The 22,562-nt window shown below is 47.6% G+C and overlaps 1 protein-coding gene across 3 annotated transcripts in view; it reads right to left on the bottom strand.

The window, feature by feature from the left end:
- Positions 1-22,562, bottom strand: part of SPTBN1 (spectrin beta, non-erythrocytic 1) — a 724,701-nt gene that overhangs the window by 301,153 nt on the left and 400,986 nt on the right. For all 3 annotated transcript variants that reach the window (XM_029593444.1, XM_029593446.1, XM_029593445.1), the window contains 4 exons: positions 21,438-21,550; positions 20,771-20,958; positions 18,170-18,287; positions 13,596-13,754 (listed from right to left, as the gene is read on the bottom strand). In XM_029593444.1, coding sequence (XP_029449304.1) covers positions 13,596-13,754; positions 18,170-18,287; positions 20,771-20,958; positions 21,438-21,550 — 578 coding nt within the window. The remainder of the gene's footprint in view (positions 1-13,595; positions 13,755-18,169; positions 18,288-20,770; positions 20,959-21,437; positions 21,551-22,562) is intronic.

The raw sequence follows: 22,562 nt of genomic DNA, 5'->3' as shown, positions 1-22,562 counted from the left end.
AGATTTTGAGGAAATATCAAATCCCTCATAGATAGATCGTAATAAGTGACGAAGTCCTTCTCCGATGTTATGATATTGAGGAGGAAGGGCGATATCCGGTGAAGCTTGTTGCATGGACAATTTCAATGCCTGGAGATTCTCAAACAGGTATTGGGTTATGTAGAATTGGTGATTCTGGATGCGTGCATTTAACATTGTGGACTGGAAGGATTTCTTTGCGAAATCAGTGACTTTTGGTCCCGGTGTGGTTGGGTATTAGCATGGATTCTTGACTTTCTGGCTTTTTGCATTGTGGATTCAACTATGATAGAATTATGAGGTAGTTGAACCGATGCATGAAAAGAGGAATCTTTCATTCGATATTTTAAATCTATTTTCCTTGATGTAGGAGGACTGGAAAGTGGCGTGTCCCAGGATTTTTCCATCAGAGCTGTTAATACCGGGTGCTGCGGGAGAGCCACAGGTTCTGTTGGAGCATCGAAGATCTTCAATATGCCAAGCATTTTTCTTGGCGGGGATCAGGAAGTCGACGCATCTCTATATTTAAGAGTTGACCTACTTTTTCAATAACTGTGAATACGTCAGGTCTTCTGGAGGTGAAGACTGTTCAGGGGGAACCTCTGCCGGGTCAGGGGGTAACCCATGGATGAAGTATCCATATCTGTTAAGTCGTGTGTCGGAGATGGTGTTTGAGTGGAAGGAACCTCTGGTGCTGGTCCTGGAATGACTGGCTCCACTGCAGGTTGCGGTGTGTCTGCAGGTACTGATGGTGGAAGCTGGGATTGTTCTACTGACTGTAAAAACTGAGTCAGTATGGTTGTGATTTCACTTATGGCCTGCGTAGCCAAGCCTGAAGTGGAAGGCGTTGGCACAGGTTGAGGTGGAGTGGAACAAATCCCCTCTTGTGGTGGCCGCCGTTTCTGTGGAAGCGGTTTCAGCAGTAGAAGTTGTGGAATATTCAACGGTTGTCCGGGAGCCAGAGGCCCTTCCGATGGCAGGGAAGCAAAAGACATCTCTCCCAGTGAAGAAGGAGAAGTGAACGAACGAAATGGTGAAGTATCTCTGTCCTGATCCCTTATTGATGATGGTGACGCTTCGAGGCCTCTTATGGCCGGAATGGCGTTTTTTATATTGAGTGATAGGTGTCTGCGTCGGTTGTGCACCGACGCGCTTCATCTGTGTCGGTGGTGCGTCAGTGAGTCGAGGGTGCGTCGATGCGTGGTGTGCTTCGATGATGCGCCGGCATGAGAAAGCTTCAGTGCAGAATCCCTTTTGCGTCAGTGCGCCAATCGCTTGACTTCGCTTCGACAGGTTGACGCTTCGAAGCAATTTCAACGCGTCTGTCCTCTGGAAGTGGATGCATCGGTGAGGCATGCGGCCGCGACGCTGCATCAGCCGCTCCAAGCTCCGATCCCAGCCGGGAGAGCAACTGCAGATGTCCTGATGAAGGAGAGTCGACAGAAGAAGCCCTCCTCGATGAGGGGGTGACCTTCTTTCTCTTTGGGCCTGGGGAGGATCGCACCGAGGCCCTCAGAAGGGGCATAAGAGCCCGTAGCAGTCAGTTGTAGCTCCTGCAGTTTTGCAGCCCGTTGATGCTGGGCGCGTGGGGACATGTGTCTGCAGTCCACACAGTTTAATTGGTCATGGGATGGCCCCAGACAAATATAACAGACCTTGTGGCCATCGGTGGCCGACAATTTTGCTGTAGGAGCAAAATTTAAAGCCAGGATGTGGCATTCTCTGACTGAGAATAGTTTTCTGACCAAACCTTGATTTTTAAACGCTGATTTTCTCTCTTTTCTTTCTCTTCACAAAGTTCTCTCACAGGAGAGCAGAGATCCGCATGCCAACTGCCGTGCGGAAAAATACTGACTGAGGAGCCTGAGGTGGATCAGAGAAGATATAAGAGGGAGCACCTAGATGAAAGACTTTGCTAGACTTAGAGAGCTCCGCCACCTAGTGGCACGGAAGACGTACCCAGACAGCATGGCTAATTCAGCTGCTTATCTACGTGAAAAAGAATGCACGTGCACATTCACAGTCCAAGGTGTGGAAAAAAAGACCTCTCGCCCTGGTGAGAGAGGGGCCTTGGGAAAAAGTGGGCAGAGTATATTCTGAGTGAGGTGAGAGGTTGCATCTACCTTATGAAGAATATTAGGGTGAGTACGGAGGACCACTCTGTCACGTAGAAACCTAGTGTCAGGTGAGTATGTAACAAGGGCTTGCAACTCACTAACCCTTTCAGCAGAAGTGATGGCTATGAGGGAAAAAAATTCTAACATGGGAAATTCTAAGTTATATGAATGCAGAGGCTCGAACGGGGAACGTATGATTCTTGTAAGCACTACATGAAGGCCCCATTCCATAAGCAATGATCATAGAGAAGACTTAATCTGTAGAGGACCCATGATAAGCTGACTCATAAGGGGTTGAGTTGATTATCGGGCATCCGTTAGTCCCAGGTGGTACGGTGAAATGGAACCGAGGTGTACCCATGCGGAGGATGTCTAGGGACCAGAATCCGAGAGGTATGCTAGATAGCCTAAGAGAGATGGAGTGGTGCAGAAAAAAGGGACTAATAACCTTTTGTGTATACTGTGTGGTAAAATCTTGCCATTTACGTGTGGAAGTCAGTTGGGACACTACCAGTACTTGACAACATCAGTGAATCTGTCTTATGAGACTGACCTGTGAGCAGGCGAATTGGTTACTGGAGTGATAGATTGAGAAGTATGGGGAAGCATACTTGTTGAGGCCAGGACGTGGTTCTGAGAACATTGAAACTTGTCCTGTTGTAGCATAACGAGTGTTTTGGTTATGAGCAGTATCGGAAGAGACGCATATTGTAGAGATTACTTACCTGATAATCTCGTTTTCCTTAGTGTATGCAGATGGGCTCAAAACAAATGGGTATAGTGTGCTCGTGCTAGCAGTTGGAGACGGATCTGACGTTAGCACGGGGTACATATACCCCCGCAGGAAGTGCAGCAACTCAGTAATCTACCTTGCAAAAGCTTTATGGATATATGTGTGACTGACAGATCGATTAAATGAACAGGATTACCCTGACCGATTGATAGTAGCTGGAGACCGCCAGTGTTCTCAACCGGAAGGCATCGACACCCGGCAGGGTGGATGCCCTATATAAGAAAACATGGCTTACCGTGAGTCGGTGAATCCCCATGTATACCGGCAGCCGGGCGGGATGCTGAGTCCATCTGCATACACTAAGGAAACGAGATTATCAGGTAAGTAATCTCTTCATTTCCTAGCGTGTAGCAGATGGACTCAAAACAAATGGGATGTACAAAAGCTACTCCCGGACTGGGTGGGAGGCTGCCCGAGGTCCGTTTAGGATTGCCCGCGCAAATGCTGTGTCCTCCCTGGCCTGGAAGTCCAGACGGTAGAATCTGGAGAAGGTATGGAGGGAGGACCACGTTGCCGCTTTACATATCTCTGCCGGCGACGGCATCCTAATTTCTGCCCAGGAGGCCGCCTGTGCTCTGGTAGAGTGAGCCTTGACCCGTAGAGGTGGTGGTTTTCCCGCTTCTATGTAGGCCGCCTTGATAACTTTTCTTTGATCCAGCGGGCGATGGTTGCCTGTGAGGCCGCTTCCCCTTGCTTCTTCCCGCTGTGAAGGACGAACAGGTGGTCCGTCTTTCGTACTGCTTCTGACATTTCCAGGTATCTGGACAGCAGCCTGCCGATGTCGAGATGGCGCAGTATTCGACCTTCTTCAGACTTCTTCAAACCTTCCGTGGTTGGCAAGGATATGGTTTGGTTGAGGTGGAAGTGTGAGACTACTTTGGGTAAGAAGGAAGGAACCGTGCGAAGATGGATAGCCTCTGGAGTGATTCTGAGAAACGGATCACGGCAGGACAGCGCTTGTAGCTCTGAGATGCGGCGTGCTGAGCATACGGCCAGCAGGAACACCATCTTCAAGGTTAACAAACGGAGGGACAGGCCTCGAAGGGGTCTGAAGGCGGGTCCTGCTAGAAATTCCAAAACTAGGTTGAGGTTCCACAGGGGCACTGGCCACTTCAGTGGCGGGCGAATGTGTTTGACTCCTTTCAGGAAACGTGAAACGTCTGGGTGTGTGGCAATGCTGTTGTCGTCACTCCTGGGACTGTAGCAGGATAGCGCTGCCACCTGAACCTTGAGGGAATTGAGGGACAGACCCCTACTGAAGTCCATCTTGCAGGAAATCCAAAATGATAGGGATTGTAGCGGCATGTGGATTGCTGCTGTGAGTGTCGCACCAGGCTTCAAATACTCTCCAGATCCTTATATATGTTAGTAATGTGGAGAACTTGCGTGCTCGGAAGAGTGTATCTATTACCGGCCCCGAGTATCCCCTATTCTTCAGTCTAGTCCTCTCAATGGCCAGACCGTAAGAGAGAATTGAGCTGGATCCTCGTGGAGGATGGGATCTTGCCGCAGCAGGTCCCTGTGTGGAGGCAGGGGTAGTGGATTCCCTGCCAGCAGTCTTCTCATGTCTGCGTACCAGGGTCTTCTTGGCCAGTCCGGGGCCACTAGAAGAACTAGGCCTCTGTGCCGCTGAATCTTGTGTATAATGGCGCCCAGCAGGGGCCATGGAGGAAAAGCATATAGCAGGATCCCCTGAGGCCAAGGCTGTACCAGAGCGTCGATCCCGTGGGAGAGAGGATCTCGTCTGCGACTGAAGTATCTGGGTACTTGAGCGTTGGACCTGTCCGCTAGTAGGTCCATGCCCGGAGTCCCCCACAGATCCACACTCATCTGGAAAGCTGTGGGCGACAGCTGCCATTCCCCCGGGTTTAGGCTTTCTCTGCTGAGGAAGTCTGCCGTGGTGTTGTCCTTCCCGGCGAGGTGGACGGCTGAGATGTCCTGGAGATTCGCTTCTGCCCAAGCCATCAGGGGGGGTTATTTCTAAGGATACCTGTCGGCTTCTGGTTCCGCCCTGTCGGTTGATGTATGCCACCTTGGTGGCGTTGTCCGACATCACTCTGATCGCCCTGTTTCGAAGTCTGTGGGCAAATCGCAGGCAGGCTAGCCTGACTGCCCGTGCCTCTAGTCGGTTGATGTTCCACCCCGACTCTTCTTTGTTCCATCGCCCTTGGGCGGTTAGTTCTTCGCAGTGTGCTCCCCATCCATTCAGGCTGGCATCTGTAGTGAGCAGGGTCCAGGTTGGGGAAGACATTTTTGACCCCCGGCTCGTGTGGCCGGGCTGCAACCACCAACGTAGCTGATTCCGCACTCTGGCTGGTAGAGGTAGGTGTATGGTGTAGTTCTGTGATCGTGGGCTCCACCGAGATAGGAGGGCGCATTGCAATGGTCTCATATGAGCCCGCGCCCATGGTACCACCTCCAGAGTGGATGCCATGAGGCCGAGGACCTTTAGGTAATCCCGAGCTGTGGGCCGGCTGGCGCTCAGCAGGGCCTGCAGATGATTCCGGAGTTTCGACTTCCTTTTGGAGGTCAGGCTGACCTCGTCTTCCTGGGTGTCGAATCGAACCCCTAGGTATTCCAGCGACTGGGACGGCTGTAGGGAACTCTTGTTTATGTTGACTACCCATCCTAGGCTTTCCAGAAGAGATATAACTCTGTTGGTTGCCCGGTGGCTCTCCTCCGGTGACTTTGCCCTGATCAGCCAATCGTCCAGGTAGGGATGGATGAGAATTCCTTCCTTCCTGAGGGACGCCGCCACTACTACTATGACCTTGGTAAAGGTCCGCGGTGCAGTGGCTAACCCGAAGGGTAAAGTTCGGAACTGGAAGTGCTGATTCAGGACTTTGAAGCGTAAATAGCGCTGGTGATCCAGATGGATTGGGATATGCAAGTAGGCTTCTGACAGATCCAGGGATGTGAGAAACTCCCCTAGCTGTATTGCACTTATGACTGACCTCAGAGTTTCCATGCGAAAGCTGGGGACCCATAGGTGTCGGTTGACTGACTTGAGGTCCAGGACAGGCCTGAAAGTGCCCTCTTTCTTGGGTACTATGAAATAAATGGAATAATGCCCAGAATTCATCTCCCATGCAGGCACTGGGATTATGGCTTTTAGGGACAGGAGCCTCCGCAAGGTAGCTTCCAGTGCCGCCCTCTTGAGAGGTGGACAAGGAGATTCCACAAACTTGTCCGGAGGGAGCCGAAGAAAGTCCAGGTAATACCCTTCTCGGATGATGGCGAGGACCCACTGGTCTGAGGTAATCTCGACCCACCTGTGGTAGAATAAGGTTAGCCTGCCCCCTATGGCTTCTTCCCCCAGATGGGTCGGCTGATTCTCATTGTGGGGTGCGGCCGGGACCCGAACCCGAGCCGATTCACCTCTTGTTGTGCTTGGTCCGAAAGGACTGGTTCCTGGTCTGAGAACGAGGTGCTTGGTAGCGAGTCCTGTAAGGGTTGAAGCGCTGAGAGCTTCTACCTCTGGATGGCCTAGGAAAATGGCGCTGGCTCCTCTTTGACCTTTCTTCTGGTAGACGGGGTAATGGAGAGGCGCCCCATTTATTAGCCAGTTTCTCGAGGTCGCTGCCGAACAGGAGGGATCCCTTAAAGGGCATTCTTGTGAGGCGTGTCTTGGAGGAGGAATCGGCCGACCAATTTCGTAGCCAGAGCTGTCTCCTGGCTGCCACTGAGGATGACACTCCCTTGGCTGCCGCACGGACTAGGTCGGAGGCTGCGTCAGTGAGGAACGAGAGAGCTGATTCCATTTCTCCTCCCGGGGTGTTGTTCCTAGCTTGTGATAAACAGGAACGCGTCACCACGGTGCAGCAGGTCGCGATTCGTAGGGACATGGCTGCCACCTCAAAGGCTTGTTTCAGAATGGCGTCCATGCGCCGGTCATGTGCATCCTTGAGGGCCGCCCCCCCCCCTCCTCCACTGGAATGGTGGTGCGCTTCACAACTGCGCAAACTATGGTGTCTACCTTAGGGCACGCCAGCAGCTCCTTGGTTGCCGGGTCCAGGGGGTACATGCCAGATAATTCCCGACCCCCTTTGAATGAGGCCTCCGGCGCATTCCATTCCAGATCGATTAGCTGCTGTGCTGCTTGTAGGAGGGGAAAATGGTGAGCAGTTTGGCACAGGCCCTCTAGCAGAGGGTTCATTCTAGGTTTCCCTGGGGTGCCTTGGCCTGGGATAGCCAGCTCCGACAGGCATTGAGAGACCAGGTCTGGGAAATCATCTTTAAGAAAGAAGCGTCTCATGGTTCGATACTGTTCTATCCCCGAGGGAAGCTCTCCCTCCTCGGGGGGCTCGCCCGCTTCCTCAGAACAATCTGAATCCCCGTAAGTGGGGCTTCCGGGTGGCGAGAAGCCGTGCCTAGGTCTTGAGGGTCCAGGGGCGGGGTCCGCCGGTACGTATGGGTCAGTTCGGGGATCAGACTGCATCTTGACAAAAGCATGAATTCCCTTGAATAATTCCACCCAGGAGAGCGAAGCAGGTTCTAGCCTTAGGGGCACCAGGTCTCTCGGGTTCCCTGGCTGCTCACCGCTGCCTGCTAGGTCCGGGGTGTTCCCTGAGGAACTGGCAAGTATGCTGGGCTGGGACCAGCCCTGGCCTGGAACTACCAGGGCCTCCTCACATTGGGCACATAGGGAGTCTGCTTCCTCGCTCTGTGTGACTCGCATGCTGAGCAGAGGCCTAGAGCTCTTATGCCTGATTCTGGAGGTGCCAGCTCTGCGGACGCATGGGCTCTCCTACGCTCCATCTCGTCTGTTATCTCTATGCGGTGCGCTCCCAGCCGGAGTATGCGCCTTGTAATATGCGCGAAAGATGTGCTCCTACTAATATACGCGTATCACCCTGCGCCTATCTACGTGCGCCTAGCAAAATGCGCCTAGCAACGTGTACCCATCAGCCTTCAATGTGCGCCATTATCAAATATGCGCCCAATTATTTTCGGGCGCCCAACATATGCGCCCGTTGCCTGTGCGCTCAGTCTGGCCTGAGCGCTAGAGCGAGGCGACGAACCAGGGAAATGGTGACGGCGAGCAGGCAGGTAAAATGGCGACCTCCTTGGCGGGCTGCCACTTAGGCAGACCCCGCTAATCCTCGCTTCCTCGGAGACCCACAAGTAAAGATGTACGCCTTACCTGATCTTTGGCGCTTCCCGGCCTCAACCCGGGCGGTCTCCGGCTGCGGGGGGAGAGGGTGATTACCGTCACCGCCGCGCTCAAGGAAGTGCACCCGCTGCCTCTAGGCCGCGCCCGAACTCGTCTCGCTCGGGGGCCAAGTCCGCACCGGGACAGAGGCTGCCTCTGTGCCGCGCCCGAGCTCCTCTCACTCGGGGGCTAGGTCCCTGCCGCTAATCGGCCACCGGACCAAGGCTCTTACCTCCAAGGGACCACAGAAATCACCTGGGGAAACTCAACTGGGGGAGGGACCGAATGGTATCACCGCAGGAGTGCGGGGCTCGTCTTCAGGTAGGATTCTTCTATGAATTTAGTCGTTACAATTTGGAAAAACGCTCAGCGAGCGTGAGGCAGCTCCAAACTGCTTTGGAGATGGAAATTACTGAGTTGCTGCACTTCCTGCGGGGGTATATGTACCCCGTGCTGATGTCAGATCCGTCTCCAACTGCTAGCACGAGCACACTATACCCATTTGTTTTGAGTCCATCTGCTACACGCTAGGAAAAGGAGGCCTTTGTTGCAGGAGCGAGCAAAGGCGTCTATGGGAACGCATTTCAATGCATGTGTAGGGAGTAGAATCTGTCCACTCTGTGGTTCGATTCAGACGCAGAGGTCAAAGGTTGGTTGACCTCCGCGCTAAAAGATTTTGCTCGCTACACATGGATTCAGAGACCATTCATGAGGATGGAGTCTATGGAGGTCTGCTAGTGCAGTGGTCCCCAACCTTTTTTGCACCAGGGACCGGCTTCAAGCAAGACCATTTTTCCATGGCCCGGCAGGGTGGGGTGGGGGTTGGATTTTAGTGCATACTTATCATTAAATTATGACATTTATAATGTGAATGTGACTCAACTCACCATAGGTTCAGAATGAGTGGGAGCACCGGGCTTGTTTCCCTTGTTTTCCAAACTTCACACCTCTCTCCTCCACCTGACGCCTTCCCTCTCATGACCTCCCCTGGCTGTGAGCAAACCCCAGGAAGACATCCATTCATTCTCATACACAGACACACCCTCAAGCAGGCACCCAGGCATTCACACACATACACCCCCAGGCAGACTCCCATTCACACACATGCATACACTAAAGGCAGAGACCCCCTCTCTTTCTTTTGCCAGCAACCTGAGAGCCTCTCTCATTCCTCTGCTGCCACTGTCACTGCTGCCGCCTGGCTATTGGGGAGGTGCTGATTGCTGCTACTGGCACTGAAGCCCATTCTGCTGCCTCCTCTGTGCAGGTCCCTTGGGCTTCCAGTTCCTCCATGCTGATCTCGTACATTGATCCAATTAGAGAAAGTGCTACTCTTGCACATTCCCAAAGATTACATGTGTCAATCAGTAAAAAGAAATTTTTTTTTTTTTTTACATTTGCTGTCTGATCTTAGTTTTCTAATCGGTTGGTCACAGGCTTTTTTTTTCCCCACCTTCCCTTTCTTATTTTTTTGCCAATTCCTTTTATATTGTCTTTTTTTCTATTTCTTTTCTCTCCATCTGTCTTCTTCCCTCAAACACACAGGTTCTCATTCTCACATGCTTTCTCTCTCTCTCTCTCACACACACACACACACACTCACATGCTCTCTCTCATACAATCATTCATACACACAGTCTCTCACTGGCACATGCTGTCTGACACACACACAGGCTCTCTCACATCCACATGCTGTCTTGCTCAAGTACAGGCTCTCAATGTCACATGCTGTCTCTCACACACACACAGAGGCTCTCACATGCTTTCTCTGCAAACATTCAGGTCTTCACTCCCACACAGTCTCTCAACTCACTCTCACACACGCACACATACACACTCAGCCTCTCTCCCACCTCTGGGCCTCTTCTTTATGTGTCGCCACGGGATGGGCTCTGCAGCAGCCCTGGTCTTCTTGGGCTGCGCTGCTCCTCTTCTGCACGCGGCTGATGCTGCTCCTTCCTGCCCGCTCGGCTCCGGCAACATTTTTCTTCCGGGGTCACGTGAGCAGGAAGGAGTAGCACCTGCACATTTAGACGCGACCTTTTCCTTCGGGCCGTGGTGACGTGAGCTCCACCACGGCCCTGCTGATCTTCTTGCTGTGTGTATCCAACACACAGCACAGCAGTAGGTCACCGCTCAGTCGCCAGTGGGATGAGGTCCACCAGCGGCCATCAGCGGCTCGGCGCCCCCTAATGCTTGGCACCACCATGCGGCTCCGTAAACGTATGTATATGGCCACACAGTAGCCTGCCCTGATCTTGCGTGATAAGGTCGGGCAAGGTGCCCAGGCGAATGGGCTCCTAGATAGAGAGGTTGCGGAGAATGGGAAACCAGACCTGACGCGGCCAATGCGGGGCTATGAGGATCATGGAGTCTCAGTCCTGCTGTAGATTCACGAGAGTCTTGCCTATTAGCGGAATCGGAGGGTACGCCTACAGGAGACCCACATTCCAGGAGTGTGCAAAGGCATCCACGGCTGGTCCCTTTCAGTCCCTGTGCAGGGAGCAGAATCAGTCCACCTTGTGGTTCTGCGAGGACGCAAAGAGATCTACATACGGCTGACCCTACTGGCGGAAGATCCTGTCTGCTACATCGGGGTTCAGGGACCACTCATGGGGCTGGAATGTCCGGCTGAGGTGGTCCGCTACCACATTCTCGGTCCCTGCCAGGTAGATGGTCCGCAGGAGCATGGAATGTGACAGGGCCCAGGCCCAAATCTGCGCCGCCTCTTGGAAGAGGAGATAAGAGCCTGTGCCCCCTTGTTTGTTCACATACCACATGGCCACTTGGTTGTCCGTCTGGATCATGACCACCTTGCTGGACAGGTGATGCATACCGCATCGCCCGGAGTTCCAGGAAGATTATCTGGCATCTCACCACGGCTTTTGACCACAGCCCTTGCGTGGAGGCCATTGACATGGGCCCCTCAGCCTAGGTTGGAGGCATCCTTGGTCAAGATCACCTGGGCAGCCAGAGGCTGAAAGGAAAGTCCCTTGCTCAAGTTGGATTTGTGCGCCCACCAGGTGAGGGAGAGCTGGAGTGTTTTTTTGGGTTTTTTTTATCTGGACCAGTGCTGAGAGTTTCTGAGTGGCTTGGTGCCACTGAGACCGCAGGGTCCACTGTGTGATCCTCATGGCTAGGCGGGCCATTGGGGTGACGTGCACTGATGATGCCATGTGACCCAGAAACTTCAGGAGCAGGTGGGCCGAGGCCGTCAGCCAGTGATGGATGGATCTGGCCAGCCTGGCCAGGGTGGCTATGTATTCGCTGAGAAGGAACGCTTTGCCCATCATGCTGTCCAGGTCTGCCCCGATGAAGTTCAGTCACTGGGACGGAGTCAGCTGGAATTCTGGGTAGTTCATGAGGAAACCCAGCGACTGGAGGAGACTCAACATCACGTTTAGGGACTGAAGAGCTCCCTCTTTCGAAGAATTCTTGATGAGCCAATTGTCCAGATATGGGAACACATGCACCCCGTTCCGGTGCAAACGTGCTCCCACCACTGCCAGGCACTTTGTGAAAAGCTGGGGTGCGGAGGCTAGCCAGAAGGGGAGAGGCTCTGTACTGGAAGTGCCTGTGGCCTACTACGAAGCGCAGATATTTACGATGAGATGGAAAAATGGCAATGTGCGCATAGGTGTCCTGTAGATCCAGAAAGCAGAGCCAGTCCCCTTGATACAGAAGCGGAAGTAGGGTACCCAAGGTTACCATTCTGAACTGTTCTCTGCGGAGGAACTTGTTTAAAGCTCGGAGACAGAAGATGGGATGGAGGCTGCCTGTTCTCTTTGGGATGAGTAGAACCCTCATCCCTGCTGAGCCCGGGGAACAGATTCCACGGCTCTGGACTGTAGCAGCAGAAAGATTTCCAACTCGAGGGTTGATGCATGTTCTATTAGGCTCCACACCGGGGAGGGTGGGGAGTCTGGAGGAACAGTGAGGAGACTCAGGTGGTAACCTCGTGCTACGATGGATAATACCCATAGGTCGGTGGTAATTGGGAACCACTTGCTGACTGGCAGAGACACCCCCCCCCCCCCATAGGTGGGTCGGACGCTGCGGGGCAAAGGGGATAAGCTTCTGCTCTCTGTATGCCAGTCAAAAGCCAGCTGCAGGGCTAGGCTGGGGGACTGGCTGAGCCTTACGCACTCTCTGTTGGCGAGGGTGGCTTCTTTGGGAGGACCGAGCTGTATGCGCATGGGAGGATGGAGGGTAGTTATCTCCGTTGCTTGTAAAGCTGCCTCCTAGTATCTCTACGTGGGGGAGGCACCGGTGGTGGGCAGGGCACCGAGGGGCCCACTGGCAAGGGCTGCGTTGGTAAGGCATAGAGCAGCACGTCCAGTCTTTCCAGCAGAGGTGCCAAAATGGAGGGCACCGGTTCTGATACCGGTATGGGGGCCGGCGTCAGTGGCAGCTGGAGACCCCAAAGGGCATTTAGCACTGCCTGTTGAGCCTTGCGGTCCAACTCCTCTCTGAACGAGGGTGCGGACAAGACCGACCCTGGAGTAGGAAGTAGGCTGGGCATCACTGGAGTGTCCACGGGTCCGTGGAGACTCTGTGACCGGCAGAGATATCTGTGGGGACCACCCTGGGCTCCTGGGTCCAGAAGAGGAAGGGGACTCCTCTCCCCGGGGCCCCTTAATGTCTGTGCCGGTACCGGACCGTGACAACCGTCTGTGCTGGTGTCTATGCTTCCCACTGTGCTTGGCCCGGTCCTTCTCTGGCGCTAAGGAAAACTATGCAGAAGTCTTCGAGTGTCCCGATGCCGATGAGGGGCAATCTCCTGCTCCCTGATCCTCTCGACAGGGCATCGAAGGTGAGGGTCCCGAACCAGTTTGATCCCCATGACTCAACGTACCCGGTACGTAGTCGATGGAACAGATTGCTTTGAACCATCTTGTCCAGGTGGGCATGCCGGCCTTTGCGGGGGGTCATCTGAGCACATCTGGGACACTGACGGATGTCATGGGAAGGCCCGAGACACAGGACACAAACATGTTGGTCCATTATGGACATAGTCTGCAGACACTCAGGGCACTTCTGAAAACCAGTCGCCATAAAAAAAAAGGGCGGTGTGCAGTCAGTGGCCGGTAGACGCTCGGGTACTAAGCGCAAAAACCGCGTAAACATACTTACCAAGCGCCGAAGGAATCAGTTCACGATGGGGGACCCCGGAGCGGAGAAAAACCTGAAGAAAAACTTTGAATTGTTCCGTGAGGAAATTGTGAGGACGAAGTTCTCACAGAGCTCCACTAACCACGAGGCAACAGTTCCGCAGAAAAAGTGTGACTGAAGGGGGACCCCGTGTGGCCATGGGGTTGGTGGCATGCTAGGCATGCTCATTGTGCCAGTCAAAGTTCTAGAAACTTTGACAAAAGTGTTCTGTGACAGGGCTCCAACTGATGATGTCACCCATCTGTGAGGACTACCATCCTGCTTGTACTCCTGAGAAAATATGCATCACACAGTAACTCAGTACAATACTTTTAATCACAGCAGAAAATTTTGAATACACTACCTGAGAAACAAGACGCTGATTCTCACTGAGCCAAGTCTCTCTCATAGCTGCCTTGCGATCAAATCTACGTGCAAGTTGTTCCAGTTTCTCTTGTCGTATAAGCTCAGTTCGCAATGCCAGTTCTCTTTCATGTTCAGCTTTTTCCAGTCTTTCCCAGGCCTGAACCAAAGAACAGTTTCTTACTCACAAAAATGAATACTACATAGCCACCTTGATTAACACAAGTCTTCATTAAAAGATGAATCCAAAACACAGACAACGGAGCAAAGAATTGCACTCCAAATATTCAATCATCAACATCCAAGGAGATGCAAATAAAGTAATTCAGTCCCAAACTTCAAAATAGCCCGTGAAGGGAATAATCTTTAATTTTTCATGCAAGCGGCAACTTCATTGCTTAACACAACACAGTTCTCAAAAGGGTCCCCCGACACGGACCCTTGTTTTGCCGAACCAGACTGCGTCGGGAGGGACAATGAATTTTATGTGGAATGCTTTAACTAAAAGACAGAAAATATTTTGACAATATAAAATGGGGGACCAAGTAAATATAGATGGAATACCGTTCAGCATTATTTAGCTAAATAAAACATACCTTATATACGCTGTACATTTACACAGTCAAAGTCGCAAGGAGAGCAAGCAGTGAAAACAAACCCCAGCGTTTAAAGAGACTGAAGTTTAGGTGCCAAAAACATGGCCAATGGGAAGGCAACAACTCCGAGCAGCATTGACCAATCAAAAGGCAATATTAGAATGTACAGTGGGAAGACAGAAAAGCAGAAAATTACAGAAAAAATTGCTAATCTATTTCATTATTTAAGCCATGAGGTGTAAGACAATTTAATTTAAAAATCCATTTCTGTTCCCTGCGGATCAAAATTTCTGAAAAATTACCGCCACAGGGTGGCGGAGGTAACACGTCAATAACATAAAATTTCAAATCATATCCAGAGAGTCCAGATGCAATCCAATGAGATACTAAAGGAGCTGTGTCCCGTCCACTTTTAATATTAGAACGGTGCTCAATTATCTGAGTGCGAATCGGAGAAGTTTTACCTACATACAGCTTATGGCAGGGGCATACAATCACATAGATCACTCCTTTTGTCTGACATGTAGCAGATAATTTTAATTGGAATTTGGTATGAGAGATAGTGTGTTCAAAAATCATTAGAGGTGATGTGTGGGGGCAGACCGAGCAGTGTCCACAAGGCTGGTGACCTAAAAACCTTAAGGAGTCTAACGGTGTCTGGTCATTTAAAATGAGAGTGAACTAGGATGTCGCTAAGATTCCTGCCCCAACAGAATGAAAAACAGAGAGGATGATCAAAAGTTTTATATAGAGAGAGTAGGGGGGCCAGTGACACTTAATGATAGTGGTAATATTGTGTACATGGGTTGAAAAAGGTAGTATGCAATTTATGAAATCAGATGCTCTGACTTGGGGAATAAAAAGGTATTCACGGTTAGCATAGAGGGCTCGTTTGAATGCTCTACGGAGTACACGCTGAGGGTACCCTCTTTCCTTAAACCTTGACACCATCTGCTTAGCTTTATTTATAAAATCTGTTCGTGAAGAGCAGAGGCATCTGAGTAGTTGGCCAGCCGGAATATTCATCCTTAAAGCAGTAGGATGATGACTATCGAACCTTAGTAGTGTGTTCCGGTCAGTCTTTTTTCGAAATATTGAAGTGTGAAAGCTGCCATTTTCAATGAATACTGACATGTCCAGAAATGCTATTTCATTTGGGTCAATAGAAAAATTGAATTGAAGGTATTCATTACAACTATTTAACCAATCTAAAAAAATTGGATATCAGTCCCTGTCCAAACTAAAAAGATGTCATTGATGCACCGATGCCATGAAAAATTAAAAGATGACCAGGAGGATGGATATAATAAAGTCACCTTCAAATTTGCTGACAAAGGCAGGCCAAGCTTGGTGCCATTGTGGCCCCCATCGCTGTTCCTTTAGTTTGCTGAAAAAAGTTTGACTGAAACTGAAAATAATTCTTAGTGAGAGCTAAGAATGTAAGTGTAAGAAGAAATGGAGTAGAAACATGAATAGGGTCTTGTCGTTGATTCAAAATGTCCTCTATTAGATTCAAAGCCTCCTGCTGAGGAATATTTGCGTAAAGAGATAATATCCAAGGTTACCAAAAAAATAACGTGAATAGGTGGGCAGAGAAAAGTTACTCAAAATACTGATAAAGTGGTTGGTGTCTGACAAAGGAACAGCTTTTACACACTAATTGTTTTAAAAAAAAAGTGTCAACGAATTGAGATAGCAGTTCAAGAACCAAACCTATACCAGAGACAATCGGATGACCAGGAGGATTTTGCAAAGATTTGTGATTCTTGGGAAGAATATAAAATGTAGGTATTATAGGAAAATCAACTTGTAAAAAGGTTGCCTCACGTGGAGTGATCTGATGTGAATATAATGCTTCCATTAGTGTGTAAAAGCCGATCCTTTGTCAGAGACACCAACCACTGTCTCTGCCCACTGATTCACGTTATTTTTTGGTAACCTTGGATATTATCTCTCTTTACTCAAATATTCCTCAGCAAGAGGCTTTGAATCTAATAGAGGACATTTTGAATCAACGACCAGACCCATTGAACAGAGTTTTAATATTAAAAATGGACGGGTCACAGCTCCTTTAGTATCTCATTGGATTGCATCTGGACACACTGAACATGATTTGAAATATTATGTTATTGACGTGTTACCTCCGCCACCCCGTGGCGGTAATTTTTCAGAAATTTTGATCCACAGGGAACAGAAATGGATTTTTAAATTAAATTGTCTTACACCTCATGGCTTAAATAATGAAATAGAATGGCAATTTTTTCTGTAATTTTCTGCTTTTCTGTCTTCCCACTGTACATTCTAATATTGCCTTTTGATTGGTTAATGCTGCTCGGAGTTGTTGCCTTCCCATTGGCCATGTTTTTGGCACCTAAACTTCAGTCTCTTTAAACGCTGGGGTTTGTTTTCACTGCTTGCTCTCCTTGCGAATTTGACTGTAAATGTACAGCGTATATAAGGTATGTTTTATTTAGCTAAATAATGCTGAACGGTATTCCATCTATATTTACTCGGTCCCCCCATTTTATATTGTCAAAATATTTTTTGTCTTTTAGTTAAAGAATTCCACATAAAATTCATTGTCCCTCCCGACACAGTCGGGTTCGGCGAAACACGGGTCCGTGTCGGGGGACCCTTTTGAGAACTGTGTTGTGTTAAGCAATGAAAAATTAAAGATTATTCCCTTCACGGGCTATTTTGAAGTTTGGGACTGAATTACTTTATTTGCAACTCCTTGGATATTGACCGTTAAAAGATGAACAACATTGACTGCTCTTGTATTTATGCTTTACTAAGCAAAGCACAATAGCTAAGACTTAGCAATATTAGCCCAATATCATAAAACATTCACATTACATCATTTTTTAAAATGTTGTCATATAAATATTACCGTGAACTCTTAACTTTCCTTCATTCATCCGCCGTATTCTCATAACTGGAAGTTAATTACTCTAACTAATTAACAATTTATTTAATTTAAAGGATTTCCAAACTGCCTATTCATTCCACAAAGGGTGCACCCAAGGTAGTATACAGCATATAAATCTGTGAATAATAAAATTTTTAATACATTTAAAAGTGATATTAACAAAATAAAAAGAACCAGGAAATGAAAATAGCAGTGACACACAAACAAGAATCTACCAAGGCACAATTTTTCAGTGCTGCTTTTGGCCAACAGTAACCACTAAAGGAACAACATGGATGACTGATTTGATGCATGCCATGACATATTGGGCTTAAAGCTTGGATCTGGGCCTGGACATGGACCACATGAAGTAGATCCAAACATTAAACCCAATTTACTAAGACATGCTATTACCAAAGCAATCAACCTCTGACCTAGTTAAAAAAACAACAACATTAAAACTAAAAAATATGAACTCAATTTCCAATACACACTGAGAATACAAACTTTTTTCAGAAAGAAAAAGATATCCAGATGTTACATTTCACATTTGCACAAGATTACAAAATATATATGTTTAAACACATATCCCGTCTATCATACTTCTCTCTCTACCACAGAATGGCCAAGTTAAACTAACCAACATTTTTTATTCTTTCCATAGTATGTCAAAAAATTCTTCACATTAATCATACCATATGCTAGACTTCTCTGATACATAATAGATATGAAACTGTTTTCAATTCAAGTATTTGAAGAATTAACTGGAGGGGTGCAAGGAAGCTGGGGTAGTTTTCTGCTGGCCATGAGGCTTTTAGATCATGGGTACTAAACAGCTGGACTGGGAATTTTACGCATGGCAAGGCAAGAGTTCAAGTCTCGCTGTTTTAAAGACATTACTCCCAGGAGGAAGAGCTCTGACTTATTACTGCTTAGCCAGCTGGAACGTTTTCTGTTGTACATGCTTTGCTGCCGCCCACCCACTAATACGTTTTTAGAATTCCAGCTACTATATTAAGACAAAAATCCAGAAATATCTGAAATGAGAACTGAAAATGAGAACTTCTTCACCTTGTTAATATCTGAGATGAGTTTGCCCTCTCTTGGCATGTACACTTTCTGATTATTAGCCCTCATTTTACTTTGGATGGTGAAGAGCAGCACTTCCAAGTTTCCTTTTTCTGTAAATCTGAAGATGAACAACACAATTAGATAAATTATAAGAGAGAGCATCACATGTCTATCAAACACTGAAGTCACTAGACTGAACAAGACAGGGGCACCACTCGGCACAAGCACACATGGACCATGCCCCAAGCCTCAACTCCATTTTATAGTGCCGTGAATAAGATAATCAGAGCACCAGGAACGGCAGAGATCCTCTCTCCTTTCCCTGCCCAAGGAATGACGTGCCATCAATTTCCATGGAAATGGAAAGAAAAAGAGTAACTATTGTCTTATCGCCACTCCCTTCTCTGTTTCTCAAGTAATACTGCCACCTCCTGTTAGATGGTGTAGGGAGGAGGAAAGACAGGAGGCAGCAGTAGATCAAGGGCCCTGAAAGTTTGTGTACCCTTGGTCTATCTCTTTCCCCTCCGTGGTAAACAGAGGGTCCTTCCTCCCTTCAAACAAGCTGCCTATGCTTGCTTCATTACCCCAGGAGGGAGGTCTGTCAAGCTGACCCCCCACCCCCACCCCACAAAGAAATGCTTCTAACACCATGGGTAGAAGGGAGGGATGGATGGCTACCAAGCCTCTTTCTCTCCTCTTCCCGTCCCCTTAGCTTGGGGCTAAGGTAGCATAAAAGTAGGCGCATAACCTGATTTTGTGTACATTTTGCAAATTGGGAAGAGGCATTTTCGGAAAGAGTTGGGACTTAAACACACACTTCTGTATTTTAAAAACCATGAGGATATCTTTCAAACACCACCATGCGGCTCTATAAATGTATGTATATGGCCACACAGATAGCTACTAAAGTATTTTATAACCTGTGGGATACATTTTAAAGCATAGCGGGCGCGCGAACAAAAGTACGCCGGATTTTATAAGATACATGCGTAGCCGCGCGTACCTTATAAAATCTGGGGTCGGCGCGCACAAGGGGGTGCACATTTGTGCAACTTGCGCGCGCCGAGCCCTGCGTGCGCTGCCCGTTCCCTCCGAGGCTGATCCGGAGGCCGCGGCCATGCCCCCGGAACGCCCCGGACCAAAACTACGCCCACGGCACCACCCCTGGATGACGCGCCGACCCCGTCACGCCAGCCCCAAAAAAGCCCCGGGACTTACACGCGTCCCGGGGCTTGGCGCGCGCAGGGCCGTTTTAGAAGGGTTACGCGCGTACCTTATGCGCGTAACCCTTTTAAAATCCGGCCCTGTGCATATAAGATACATGCAGATTACAAAATACGCATAGGTCTACCCTCCAACATACATACGTATGCGTGGTTATGTGCAAATACCTACAATGCATTGAAAGTACGTACCTGACCTACCTCTTTTATAAATATATGCGCAAAAAAGATATAACACGCCTGCATAAATCTTGATTTATACGCAAAGGTAGGTATATTTTAAAACATGCGGGTGTAATTGAAATCACCAGTTTACCGATATCTCCACCAATTTACCCAATCCTTCTCTAGGTCATCAAGAAGTTCCTCATCCTCCTAGTTCTTCATCCTGTACTCCCCTCAGTTCATCCAGACCTCCCACCAAACTAATAGACAATAGACGAGTCTGATATCAACTGCGCTAATTAGCTGGTGCAAAATTGAGCAAATAAATTCCCTAGTATTTGTGTGTAAATCTCTTATAAAATAGCAATTTATGTATGTACCTCTTGGCCCCACTCTGGAATGCCCCTAGACCAGCTATTTTTTTGTGCCAGTAAATTTGTGCGCGAAACCAATAATATGCACATACTTTGATGTTTATAAAATAGCAACTGTGCAAGTACAAGCTACTTATGCGCGTATCTGCTCATTTTACCCAAGGAACTACTGTGAAAATTCACTATCTGCGTAAATTCATCCACACAAGTTTTGCCCTTGATAAAAGCGGTCATAACTTAATGCAGGTTAGTTTGTGCATGTTCCAGGATACTTACTTGAGAATTTTCAAAGTGAACTTCTACACAAAAGTTTGCTCTGAAAATCTGGGGTAAAGTCTACATATGAAAATGCAGACTTTACCCCAACATACACACTTATAAAATTACCCTCTCCGTATATGATTTTTAGGGGGAAGGAGAAAAACGCACAAGTATGTAGGTGTAGGTGTGTGTATGGGGAGGAGATGAGGCAGGTTATAGACTTGAGTCCCAAATCCTTCAAACACCTAGCAATGACTCTGGCAAGAGAGGCTCACAATTCTGGGAATTACAGCAGGTTACTAATGCATGCAAGTCTAATTGAAGCTGCCAAAGTGTTTAGTCCACAAAGATGGCTTTCCTTCCAAGCTCCAGCAAGGTATGGGTTTAAAAATTTTGAATTTGTTTCTTTAAAAGAAAAAACCAACTAGACTGTACTTGTAGGAAATTAAATTTGCAACCACTATATTTCAAAATACATCTCTAAGAAACATTTTCTTGGCCCTTAAACATGAATGAACAATTAGAATAAGTGCAGTAAACTGGTTAATAAAACACATTAAAATGATAGCCAGATTTACTTGGGAGGTTTCTCCACAGTACGGTAGGTGTTGAATGCCTGTAACTGCTGCTGTACACCGACCAGTGAATTGGCAAATTTTCGATTGTTCAAGATGATAATGGTCTGTTCAATCCACTCAAGAAGGTCAGAAGCCAGTGACTCATATTTTTCAATCATTTTTTCAGTTTCAATAGCATTATCAAGCACCTGCAAAACAAAATAGGAATAATGGCTGAACAAAACACAAAAAAATGTGCACCAGCTCAAAAATAGACATTTGCAATCTGCTTCTCTTGCCCGTCATTGCAATCCTCCAGAAAATCACCTCATAATGCAACTGAGCATGTAAGTATGCATGGAAACCAAGTATTGATATTACAAAAATAAAAAAAAGGAGAGAGAAAACTCAAAAATCGAAACTGCTAACTTCTTCCCAGTAACCCTGATATTTTTTCAACATGGAAAGGAGGCCATAAAGAAAGAAAGACATTTTAAACCCAATACATTATAATAAATATTGTAAAATATCAAAGGAATTATTTAACATCCCAGAAATATTAAGTATCTACTCAAATAGATGTAAAAAAAAAATTGAAGTCAAACATTAGATAAACATCTGTGCTATTTAGGGAAAAAAAACAATTGTAACTTGATTGGGATTTAAAAAGATTTTCTAGCCTACTCACCTTTCCGATGCGCTTCCCTTCTACAGCCAATGCTTTCATCTTAGAGAAGTAGTGATAATATGTCACCACATAGGTGATGATGGACTTTTCATCAGGATGGTCCACGCTGATATCTGAAAATAAAAGTATACTCATCTGCACATTTGGATATAAAAGGAAGAAGTGGCTTTTGATGAGGCAAAATACACAGTCATTGCCAAATTGTGCTAGTGGTAATATGAGAGCGTGGTATATTCTGCCCAAGTTGCATGCATATGTTGCCTGCCGCCCCCCCCTTTGGGCCCAAGCTCATAAATCTCCATGACATCTCCAGACCAGGTCCATCTGGGTTGTAGTGTGTTTCTTGGTAGGGGACAACCATAGCTGTGAAACCTGAAGGCCCGAGACAGAATCCTGACTCAAGTAACCCACGCTTTACCACTGTGCTCAGTTGTTGTTTAATGCTGCTTCAGTCTAGTTCTACATACTTCAAGTGCAATGTAGTATATAAATAACTGAAGGCCCAATATCACTTAAAAGCTTACAATCAATGTTTTCCTAGATTTTATTGTATCTGTTTATATTAAGTCATATATGATTGCTGTTTGTTATATAGTTATTGATCTGAGAACTGCATAAAGTGGAATAACTAATTAAATAATAGATTTATAAAATGTATGACATTACTTCTAGAGTAATTCAAATTTCTTCAACTAAGTTGCATATTTTTACAATCACCACAACTTGCAGGATGTGAATTCTTGGATATTTATCTTTTAGCTTACTGTAGCTTTATTAACTAAATGAATGTGCAGAGGTTTTCTACAGAATGCTACTTATCTTCTAAGATGTGGATATTCAAAAATATCTATGTAAGTTAGCTTAAAATAACTTATCTAGCTAATTTACAAAGTATATTCAGCAGCATGGCTATGCTGATAATATCCCCTATTTGGTGCTACTTACCCAGATAAGTTCTATCCAGACAAATTAAACCTGCTCTATGGCAAGACTAACTTCCCGATTAATTTAACCAGATAAGTATGAATACTGTTACTTAACGCTGCTCTAATCCATCCACACCTTATCCAATTACCTACATAGCTGGATAAGTGGCTTATCCAGCTATGTAACAGCCACTGAATG

Source organism: Rhinatrema bivittatum, chromosome 3 (genome assembly GCF_901001135.1).
Source record: "Rhinatrema bivittatum chromosome 3, aRhiBiv1.1, whole genome shotgun sequence".
Classification (NCBI taxonomy): Eukaryota; Metazoa; Chordata; class Amphibia; order Gymnophiona; family Rhinatrematidae; genus Rhinatrema; species Rhinatrema bivittatum.
This window is presented reverse-complemented; position numbering and strand designations above follow the sequence as displayed.